The sequence below is a fragment of the Teleopsis dalmanni genome, chromosome 2 (genome assembly GCF_002237135.1).
Source record: "Teleopsis dalmanni isolate 2A chromosome 2, ASM223713v2, whole genome shotgun sequence".
Taxonomy (NCBI): Eukaryota; Metazoa; Arthropoda; class Insecta; order Diptera; family Diopsidae; genus Teleopsis; species Teleopsis dalmanni.
The window spans coordinates 245449603-245461060 of NC_051847.1; the positions used below are offsets into that span (position 1 = coordinate 245449603).

Consider the following 11458-nt stretch of genomic DNA (forward strand, 5'->3'; position numbering starts at 1 on the left):
TCATAAAAAAAATTTCAGCCAAATCGGAGGTGATGAGGTCATTTTTTGCCAAAATCCGTCCGGTTTGTAAAAGAATGACCCATATGTGCATATAAATCAAATATATTTTTAAAAAAATATTATAAAATTAAAATGAACACGGAATTAAAAGGAATGGTAAGAATATTGGAAGAATATAAGAACAATATAAGAATAATAAGAATAAGAATAATAAGAATAATATAAGAATATAAGAATATAAGAATATTAAAAATAAAACACTAAGATAAGTAAATTTTTGTAGGTACTGTCGATATTGGGAGAAGAAAGCAACGTTTTGTAGCGGCCGAGGGATGCAAGTTGTTTCACGGATTTTTTAAATGTTATGAATGCCGCAACAGCCTCCTCTGAAGATTCAAGCAAGAGTGAAGAAGAGCAGGAAAAGTGTAAAAATTTTGAAGAAAGTATAGAATCAATGAACCCAATAGATTTTAAAAATCACTTAAGATTACGACGAAATACAGCGGAAGACCTTATCTGTAAATATACATTGAGTTGTCTGTGATTAAATTACAAATTTAATTTATTTCTAGTGCGCTTCTCAGAATCGGAGAATTTGTCGGATACAGATTGTGGTGGTATTAAACATGTAAGCTGAAGAAAGTCTATCTATATATATCTTTGGTACGTTGATAATACAGTAACTTATAGACAATTAGGAAATCTCTTTGGAGTGTCAGCTTCTACAGCATGGTCAACAGTAAAAACTGTTACTACGTTTTTGATTTCCATAGGCCGAAATTATGTATCATGGCCACAAGAAGTCGCTGCATTAGATATAATAAATACATTTGAACGTAAACACAAAATACCAGGCATTATCGGAGCAATCGATTGTACACACATTCCCATTAAAAAACCACAAAACCATGGAGAAGATTACTTTAATCCCAAGCAACGTTATAGTATCGTTCTCCAAGCTGTTGGGGATGCCAAAAAAAATTTATTGAAGTTACTTGCGGAGAACCTGGATCTTTGCATGATTACAGAGTTTTGAGAAGGTCAAAGCTATATAGAATGGCACAATCAAGATACGAAGAAATATTTCCAAACTCGACATTTATTATTGGAGATTCTGCTTATCCTTCTACAAACTGGATTGTGTCACCTTACAAAAATTATGGCAATTTAACCGATAGTCAAAAAAAATTTAATGAAAAACACTCATCTGCTCGTATTGTAGTTGAGAACGCTTTTGGTTTACTAAAAACTCGTTTCCGAAGATTATTAAAATTTACGGAGCAGACAAATTTGGCTGCAATAACAAATATAGTTGTAAGCGTTTGTATTTTACATAATATTTGTATTATAAAGGATGATTTGTTTGAGAATGCTGAATCAAATATTCAAAACAATGACGAACAGCAAGCTGATGAAGAGCATGAATTAGATCATGGTAATAATAGAAGGGAAAGACTTTTTAATTATTTGTTAAGAAAAGGTGTTATATAAGTTTATTAATTAATATATTTATTGTAATTTTTTAAATAGAAAATTTTGTTACATTTATAGAAACTAACTTAACTTAGTTCAATAAGTAATAATATTTTAATGTGTAAATATTTTGTAATTTATTTATTAATAGCATAAATTAATGTGTAAGATTAGTTTTAAGATTAAAATATTATAATGTTTTTGAAAGAAAATAAAAATACTATACTATTACAACTAGAAACTTATTTGAACTTAAAATATTTTACATAAAAGTAAAATAAATAGTACAAATTTAAATATGAATTAAAGAAATTCTTAACTTAAAAATATATATTACATAAAATGAATATAACATATTTTTAATTAAAATAAAAATATTATATCAAATTATTTCACATCATTGATAAAGTATTTTAACTTACACATATTTTTTTATAAAATTTATATAAATATATTTACATATTTTGCGTAAGTTTTTCAAGTAACTTGAATTTATTTTCCTCCAATTTCAATTTTCTTTCCTCTAATTTCAATTCATTATCCCATTTCTTAATTATTTTTTGCTTCAGTTCATTCATAGTTTCTTTAAAAAATTTTAATTTCTCTTCCTCTATTCTTTTCTTAACAAATAATTTGTTATCATAATATTCTAGACGCACAGATTTTCTTTTGCGGTTAAATTTTGAAGGTTGTGGCAATTCCAGCATTTGCAATTCCTGCGTTGATGATTGTTGCGTCGGCGATTCCTGCGTTGGAGATTCCTGCGTTGGCGATTCTTCCGTTGGTGATTCTTGCGTTGGCGATAGCTCAGCGTGCGTTTGCACAATGTTTATTTCCAACTCTTCCAGCACCTCTATGTCTTCAACATAGCTGTCAAACCCTAACGTCGCAGTGTGATTATTTGAAATAATTGGTTTATCACCAAATATTTCGTTCATCATCTCCATGTAGGGTGGTAAGCATGGCGATGCACCAGTCCGTCTGTTGTTATCTTTGGCTGCTTTAAATGCACTTAGAAGTGTGCGCATTTTTCTTTCTAAGCAGACTGGAGTAAAGTCATCCTAAAATAAATATTTTTTTTTAATATAATTTAATTTATTTTTTTATTCAAATGATTGCAGAAGTTATGCGATACTTACTGCAATTCCATGTGCTATCATGTCCTCAAGTACATGTTGATATCCAAGTCTTTTTTTTCTGGTTTCCATAAACTCTTCCTTTCGTGCCAAGTAGCACTCTAGAAAACACTTCATTTCCTTTGTGGTCCACAGTTTACGTGTATTTCTATAAAAAAAATTTTTAGAAAAACTTTAAAAATTATGTTTGCTTTATTAATTTTATGTATGTAAACTACAAATTAAATGAAATAAAATAAATGTTACTTGGTAATAACTAACATAATAAAAAATTCAATGTGCTTAATACTTACGATTTCTCCATTCTTATTATTTCTTATTTACTTTTCAATATTTTTCAAATTTTTGAATTCTGTTTGAATTTTTATTTCCTCAATTTTTGACATTTGATTGCACTATTCGTTGGAATTTTCAATGAATGTTCACAATAGTTCGCTTATTGCGTTGGTAACATTTTTTTTTTTACTGGCCGATGTGGTTGGCCAGCATAACTGCGCTGGCCGATGCAGAGAAAATAGTGTTGTTGTATTGCGTACATTGCGGCCAGTATAGGCCTGCATAGGCCAACAACTTGCTGTTTTTTGCCGTACTTGCGAGCCACCGAATACACCTCCCATGTCTAATACATAAAACTAGTTATATTACAAATTAAAATTTTCACTTTCGAAATATGAATATATAATTTAAAGTATGATTATTTTAATAATAATAAGAAATTTCACCGTTGAAAATGATTGACTTTCCTTGTTGCTAAAACTAAATGGTATTCGTTCCATTTAAACACTCGCATGAATAAATTGAAAAGTTGACCAGGACAGCTAAAATAAAAAAAAAATGAGTCACGACGTTTTAAAAACCATTTCCATTAAAGACGAAGGAGGCCCAAACATTGATTTTTCATTAACGGATAATGATATAGTGAAATCGGAGGACAAAATTTCTAATATAAATGATAGGGTCCATTTGGATGCTGACGGTACAAAAGAAACAGTTGAGGATCGTACTGAAAAACACAAATGCGACAATTGCTCTAAGTCATTTAAAGTATTTGGTGTAAGTACTGTAATTGTTATTTAAATCAGTTTTTATTTAGGTCTTATACTTTGCTTATACTTTACAGATGCTTAAAAAACATTTAGCTGTGTGCTATTTGAATAGTAGTTATCACTCTCGAAAAGCAGAAATGATAAAAAACATACAGAAAATCGAAGAGGATGCGGTTAAACTAGAGCAGGAGAATATATGCTTTTGTTGCGGTGAAAGTTATGATACATTTCATGTAAGTTTGTCATAATCTGATAATTTCATAAATGTATATAATTAGGATTATTTAATATTCACCAAAGTTAGAATAAAATTATGATTTTGATCTTGCCTTTTGTATAAAAAACTCTTTTTTCAATTGCAAATACAATTAAATATTTTTGTATATATACTCGTTCAAAATGTCCACAGTTAAAATGTTCTATTAACACAAAATTATGAACTTTCTTGGTCTATGTCTGTTAATCACAAAGTAGTTTCTAAATACATATAACGTATTATTTAGACAGTTTTTATGGTCTTTTCAAAATATTTAAAATTATATTGTGGTAGCTCTTGGTAGCTCTTGTAATTTTGTTTATACTCTAATTCATACTTTGTCTTCTTTACAAATTGGTATAGTAAGAACAATTAATCTTAATTTCCATTGCCTTCTCCAGCCATATCATTTGAACATGTACGAATAGTTCATAAAACAAGAAAATTATATCTAAATATGTAAAAAATTTAAGCTTTCTTTTTTATGAATTTATTTATTTTTAATAAAATAATGACTATTATTGATACATTAGCAAATTACTGAAAATATTAATAATATATAATTAATAAAAGATATTTTTTTTGGTTTAACTTATTATATATATATAAAAATACGTCTAACTATTAAAAATATTAGTTAAGTATCGCTTCATAAAATATTTATTGATTATCACAAAATTCTTATAGAGTAGGTCTGTTCCACGAGCTACTCATAGTAAAACTCAATTTGCTTGTGGAATGCACTTGTGTATACACAATGTTACTCAAAGTTACTAGAAGTAGCTCGTGGAACAGACCTTATATATGAAACAATATTTTATTTTACTAATGAAATTGTTTTTAACTCATATTGTTCTTGTGAAGCGTGGAAAAATAAATTGCTTTGATTGCCCAAAATCCTTTAAAACTCAACTGAGTTACGAACGACATATTTTCATAATTCATTCGGAATTCGATGAATTTCCTTGTTCTATTTGTAATGCAAAATTACGGACAGCTACCCTATTGAAGTTACACGAAAAGCAACACGCAAGTCTTGGAAGATTGTGGGCTTGCAAAATATGCGGCAGAGACTTCACGCGCAGTTTCCATTTAAAACGTCATCAAAAGTACACATCGTGTGCAGGAAGCTTAAAAAAAACCATCACTTGTAAAGTGTGTAATAAAGTGTTCTCTGGTGTAGATAGTTTGCGAAAACACTTAAAACGGCATTTTGCCACACAACTGGCAAAAATTAAAGAATTTATGTGCCCTATTTGTAAAAATAGTTTTCCCAGTTTGTCGATTTTAAAGTAAGTTATAATGTAATAAGTTATAAATGATTTATACATTTAAAAAGTCTATTGAAATTACTTTTTAATATTTTGCAGAAAGCATAAACGTAGACATAAAGAAAAACGTTTTATTTGTGACTTTTGTGGCAAGAAATTTCTGTCAGGGTGTCAATTGAAAGACCATCGCCATTCTCACACTGGCGAAACCCCTTATATATGCACTGAAGTAAATATATCAATTATTTTTGTTTAATATTATATAACAGGCATTCATTTTTATAGTGCAATCAAAGTTTTACTACCAAATATGCACTCAATAATCACATGAAGCGGCACACTGGAGAAAAACCCTACACATGCACTGAAGTATACTTTAATTGTAATATTTTAAAATTATATATAATTTTAATAATATATGTTTTATAGTGTAATAAAAGTTTTGCGGTTAAGCTGAATCTTAATAGACATATAAAGCGGCATACTGGAAAAAACCTCTATTCGTGCACTGAAGTAAATATTTGAATTATTTCATTGAAGAATAACATTATATTAAGATACTATTTTAGTGTAATAAAAATTATTCCGTTAAAGGCGAACTTAAAATTCATATGAGGAGACATACAGGTGAAAAGCCATTTACGTGCACTGAAGTAAATATTCCAATTATATTTGTTTAAAATTATATATAATAAAATATGTATACATATTTCTATAGTGCGAACAAGGTTTTACTCGTAAAGGAGCACTCAATGTTCATATGAAGCGACATAGTGGGGAAAAGCCACACGTTTGTTCCGAATGTGGAAAACGTTTTATGCTAGCATATCAGCTACGTTCCCACAGTAAAATGCATGTACGTCCTTTTGCTTGCGCTCAGTGTGAAGAGACATTTACAACTAATAAGAAGTAATTCTATTTACATTGAAAAAATAAATGTATTAATGGTTTGGTTTTACAGGCTTGAGCAACATATCAGAATTCATTTGTCTGAAAGCAAGTTGGCGAATGAGGCTCGAGAACAAAGATTCAAATGCACAGAATGCAAAGCAATTTATGCAACAGAAGAAGAACTTAAAACACATTGTGATACAGAAGTTCATATACGTAAGTTATTTTTAATACACAATAGAATTTTGTTGTGTTGTTGTATAAAAAATGTGTTATTTAGAAATACAGAAACACAGTTGTTATGTTTAGTATTTTCAAGCATTTGATCGCTTGTTATATCTAGTATTAGTTAAATTAGAAGTCTACTGTATATGAAGTATATGAAGTTTGAGAATATTAAGAACAGAATGAAACAAGTTCAAGAAGATTAGGTTGCCCAGCAGGTATTTACGTCGTCATTATGTTGTAAAATTATTGTAGTTTTGTTGTGTAGTAATGTGCTAATGTGCTAACGCTGCTTGCAAATTCACAATGGTTATAGATAGTTAGAGCTTTATAGATTGTAGATTTGTATGAGAGAAAAAATCATAAAATTTGAATTTTATTTAAACTTTTGGCTAAATTTGAAAATCAAGAATTATTTTACTCAGACACATCATGTCTACAAATAAATCTACAAAATTTGATCCACTGTTACAGAAATAAACAAAATAGTTTATTTAACAAATATTGTGAAAGAATATGTCAGGTAGTTGGAAACGTAAGGATATGTGTCAGAAGGAGTCACATTATTTAATCCGTCATCTGCATCGGTGATAAAGTTAAATCTGACACATATATTATCATATTCTTATAAATGTTAACTGCAGGTGTTGTATTTATTCACAAACTGAGTTTCCATAATTTTTCTTTTTTCTTATCGTTATGTAGATATATCACAAATAGTTCTTAAATATTTAAATATATTTTATAAATGATTGTTTTTTAAATGTAATGCACGTTTTTATATAAATATCAGATAAATACACCAAAAACAGCTCCAAAAATGTGAAAGAAAAACAAAGAAACTGTACGCTTTGTAACAAAGAATTTAATACAGTGAAAGCTTTGAACTCTCACCTACTTAAAATACATAGAGAGCATCCACAGAATTTCCTCAGTGCTAAATGTACCCAAAACTTAAAACCAAATAATGTCGCCACGTCATCAGAAAAAAATTACAGAGGTGATAATTCCAACGAAAACCCTATTGAAAATGTTACTCCAACTGATAACAATGTCTTACTATCACTAAAATATGAAGAACTTTCGTCAATAGGAAATGGAGTTATTAAACAAGAATGTATAGTAGATGAAAGAACTGAAACAACTACAGAAAAATTATTATTCAATAACGAAAAGAAAAGTGAAAGGATACAGCCGACACATATGAGTAATAATGAACAAATATCCATCAATAATGAAGTTATTATACAACAATTTATAAAACAAGAAGTACCCGATGCACCTGCAGAGAATTTACTATTAGAAAGCGAAATGTACAATAATATGACAATAGAAAATGAAACTATAAAAACTGAAACAGGATCTGCTGTTACTGAAACTCCAAACGGTACAATTATAAACGATCGAATACCTCTCGAATATGGCGGAGTTTCACAAAAAGTAATAGAAGATGAAGAAACTGAAACAGTTACTGAGCAATTAATTATGGAAAACGAATCAACTGTGTTCAAGTAAGTGATACATAGATAAAAAAAAGAAAATAAATATCATAATTTAAATTTTTACAGTGTTCATAAAAGTAAAAACACAAATGAGCCATATATCAATTGCGACTCTTTTAAAAAGAAATTGCTGAAATTGGGTGTACAGAATGACCTTAATCGTTCTTACAACAGTGAAAACCCATACTCCTGTGCTAAAGTGAATATAATAATTACTGTTGTAAAAATAAACATAATAAGTGTATATTTTTATTATTTTATTCTAGTGCAATAAAAGTTTCTCTCTCAAAAGGTCACTGAATTATCATATAAGGTATCATTGTGGTAAAAAACTTAATACGTGCACTGAAGTATATAATTTAATAAATTTTATTTAAATTTAAATAATATAAGTAAAAATATTTTTAATAGTGTAACAAAATTTTTGCTTCTAAGAAAGGACTCAATATTCATATGAGACAACATACTGGCGAAAGACCTTACAAATGCACTGAGGTATATATTTTAATTATTTTCAATTTAACAATCAATATAAGAAGTCTATATTTCTAATAGTGTAATAAAGGTTTTACTGTTAAGAGCTCACTTATTCTTCATATGAACCAGCATACTGGTGAAAAACCATGCATATGTACTGAAGTATATATTTCAATTATTTTATATAATATTAAAAATAATAATTATATAACTTTTAAACTTTTTAAGTGTAATCAACATTTTTCTACAATGAGCTCACTCAGGATTCATATGAGGCGACATACTGGTGAAAAACCCTACAAATGCACTGAAGTATAATATTATACTTATTTTCATTTATGATTCAACATAACAAATATATATTTTTAACAGTGTAATCAAAGTTTTTCTATTATGAGTACACTCAGGATTCATATGAGGCGACATACTGGTGAAAAACCCTACAAATGCACTGAAGTACATATTATAATTATTTTATATTAGATTAAAAATAATAAGTATTTAATTTTGAAGTGTAATCGACATTTTTCTATAATGAGCTCACTCAAAAGTCATATGAGGCGACATACTGGTGAAAAGCCCTATTCATGCACTGAAGTATAATATTGTAATTATTTTCATTTAAGATTGAATATAATAAATATATATTTATAATAGTGTAATCAAAGTTTTCCAATTAAGAGTTCACTCAATGTTCATATGATGCGACATAAAGGCCAAGAACCATTCCCATGCACTCAAGTATATTTTTCAATTATTTTCAAATAAAATTAAATATAATAATTAGATCTATTTTTAATAGTGTAACAAAAGTTTTGCTGTTAAGCAAGGACTCAAGCTTCATATGAGACATCATACTGGCGAAAAACCCTACAAATGCACTCAAGTATATATTTGAATTATTTTTAATTTAAGACTCAATATAAGAAGTCTATATTTTTATTAGTGTTATAAAAGTTTTTCTATGAAGTGTTCACTCAATATTCATATGAGGCATCATACTGGCGAAAAGCCCTACTCGTGCACTCAAGTATATATTTTATTTATTTTATATAAAATTAAAAATAATAATTATATAATTTTTAAGTGTAATCAAAGTTTTTCTACAATGAGCTCACTCAAATGTCATATGAGGCGACATACCGGTGAAAAGCCCTACTCGTGCACTGAAGTAAATGTTTTAATTATTTTATATATAAGTTTAAATAAAAATATATTCATATTTAATAGTGTAATATAAGTTTCTCTTACACGACCACATTCTATCGTCATATGAAGCAACACACTGGTCAAAAACTCTACCCATGCACTGAAGTATATGTTTAAATTATTTTATTTAATATCATGTATAAGAACTAAATTTTTTATAGTGTAATAAAGCTTATTCTAAGGACAAACTTAAGATTCATATAATGCAGCACAGAGGTGAAAAACCATTCACATGCACTGAAGTATACATTTTAAACGTATTCAATTAAGTTTTAATATAATAAGTACATTTATTTATAGTGTAATAAAAGTTTCGCTTTCATGAGCTTACTCGATAATCATATGAAGTGTCATAGTAAACACAAGCCCTACTCATGCACTGAAGTATGTATTCCATTTTTATCATGTAAGATTAAATATAATAAGAGATTATATATTTTATAGTGTAATAAAAGTTTTACTGCTAAGCAAGGACTCAAGGTTCATATGCAGCGACATACAGGTGAAAAGCCATTTTCATGCACTGAGGTATATATTAAAATTATTTATATTTAAGCTTAAGTATAATACGTAATTATATTTTTTATAGTGTAATAAAAGTTTTGCGTCTAAACAGAGACTTAAGATTCATATGCAGCGACATGCAGACCAGAAGCCACACGTTTGCAATGAATGTGGGAAGTGTTATCTACAGGAAATTGAGCTACGTTATCACAGAAAAACTCATTTACACCCATTTGCCTGTGATCAGTGTGAAGAAAAATTTAAAACTAATAAGAAGTAAATAATTATTTATATTTATAAAAAATAAATTTATTAATAACTTAACTTTGCAGACTTGAACAACATATTAAAACTCATTCATCTGAAAACAAACAGAAAAATGAACCCCAGGGACATAAATTCAAGTGCAAAGATTGCGAAGCGATATATTCGACAGAGGATGAGTTGAAAATTCATCATAACACGGGAATTCATTTAGGTAGAGTATTTTCAATATGTGCAAAATATTTATGATTTCAGAATTTCATTATAATATGATTAATTATTTATTTAAATAATAGATATTTTTCAGGTTAGAAATCTTTATTTAAGTTATTAATTGTTTTCCATAAGTTTTTCACTAAAACGTGAAGTTACGGTTTTAAGATTTAACCGCCATATTTTTGAATTAATTTAAGTATAAATATACAGCATTTATTACTGCACATATATCGAATTAACTCTCATAATGTAAGCGTAAACTAAATATCAATTCAAATTATATTTAATAAATAAAAAACTGAGTTTTTCAAACTTTATAATAGGTTTTATATCTATATATTTTATAACATAAATCTTTTGAATTATTTTAAATAATTTTTTTCTGTATAAAATTTTTACAATTTAAAGATTTGGAAAAACGTCGTAGAGACGATGCGAGTTATGACAAGAAATTTAAGCCATGTTCCAATAAAAATCCAATGGAAAACATTACAAGACCTAAAAGAAAAATTAAATTACCCGTAAAATATCGTGAAGAAAATTCTTCTATTGTTCAAGAATTTATAAAGGATGAAGTATGTGAAATAAGCACAGAGCAAATATTATTAGAAAACGAAGAATATAATTCTATGACACTAGAAAATCAGAGTATAAAAACCGAGCCGGACACCACTGTTCCCGATACTCCAGCTAGTGCATTCAAAAGTGGCGTTGCAGAATTAGAATATATAAAATCAGAAACTAATGAAGCAAATACATAGAACTTATTATTAGAAAATGGAAAAAACACCAAAAACTTTTTTCGAGTATTTAAGAAATGTCTTTGCAGATAATCGATCAGTCGGCGGTGACATTGCTGTATAAAAAAACTAAAAGAAAGGAATGATATATCAACAAAGCTGAAAAGTATTGTTCCTTCAAAGAATCAACAGCTAGAAAGGAAACATGGTTTTACCATTATAAACGATTTTTCTAATAATAAAAAGTA

The 11458-nt window shown here is 28.1% G+C and overlaps 2 protein-coding genes across 3 annotated transcripts; one reads left to right on the forward strand and one right to left on the reverse strand.

Moving 5' to 3' along the window:
* Positions 1 to 2047: 2047 nt before the first annotated feature.
* Positions 2048 to 3226, reverse strand: LOC119677285. Its single transcript, XM_038088557.1, has 4 exons — positions 3204 to 3226; positions 2613 to 2757; positions 2133 to 2534; positions 2048 to 2056 (listed from the first exon to the last, which is right to left on the reverse strand). Exons 1-4 carry the CDS (start codon positions 3224 to 3226, stop codon positions 2048 to 2050), a joined length of 579 nt encoding a protein of 192 aa, XP_037944485.1.
* A 67-nt stretch (positions 3227 to 3293) lies between these two features.
* Positions 3294 to 11257, forward strand: LOC119681925 (zinc finger protein 91-like). 2 transcript variants are annotated; one of them, XM_038095237.1, is made up of 28 exons: positions 3294 to 3662; positions 3730 to 3888; positions 4776 to 5203; positions 5282 to 5411; positions 5468 to 5551; positions 5612 to 5695; positions 5752 to 5835; positions 5901 to 6091; positions 6144 to 6289; positions 7092 to 7809; positions 7867 to 7999; positions 8067 to 8150; positions 8212 to 8295; positions 8356 to 8439; positions 8506 to 8589; positions 8650 to 8733; positions 8791 to 8874; positions 8935 to 9018; positions 9080 to 9163; positions 9224 to 9307; positions 9365 to 9448; positions 9508 to 9591; positions 9648 to 9728; positions 9787 to 9870; positions 9931 to 10014; positions 10076 to 10266; positions 10323 to 10468; positions 10879 to 11257. In XM_038095237.1, exons 1-28 carry the CDS (start codon positions 3444 to 3446, stop codon positions 11229 to 11231), a joined length of 4239 nt encoding a protein of 1412 aa, XP_037951165.1. In that variant the 5' UTR covers positions 3294 to 3443; the 3' UTR covers positions 11232 to 11257. The 2 variants fall into 2 exon arrangements, with proteins under 2 accessions (XP_037951165.1, XP_037951166.1); XM_038095238.1 differs by lacking the exon at positions 8650 to 8733.
* Positions 11258 to 11458: the final 201 nt, after the last annotated feature.

Bases quoted from the DNA above. Each gene is read 5' to 3' on its own strand.
- LOC119677285 (XM_038088557.1), bottom strand. From the start codon at position 3,226: ATGGGAGGTGTATTCGGTGGCTC. The intron at 2,758-3,203 runs GCAAGTACGGCA...TTTTTTTTATAG, and splicing joins GGAGGTGTATTCGGTGGCTC to AAATACACGTAAACTGTGGA. The intron at 2,535-2,612 runs GTAAGTATCGCA...TATTTATTTTAG, and splicing joins TGATAGCACATGGAATTGCA to GATGACTTTACTCCAGTCTG.
- LOC119681925 (XM_038095237.1), top strand. From the start codon at position 3,444: ATGAGTCACGACGTTTTAAAAACCATTTCCATTAAAGACGAAGGAGGC. The intron at 5,412-5,467 runs GTAAATATATCA...TCATTTTTATAG, and splicing joins CCCCTTATATATGCACTGAA to TGCAATCAAAGTTTTACTAC. The intron at 8,590-8,649 runs GTATAATATTAT...TATTTTTAACAG, and splicing joins AACCCTACAAATGCACTGAA to TGTAATCAAAGTTTTTCTAT.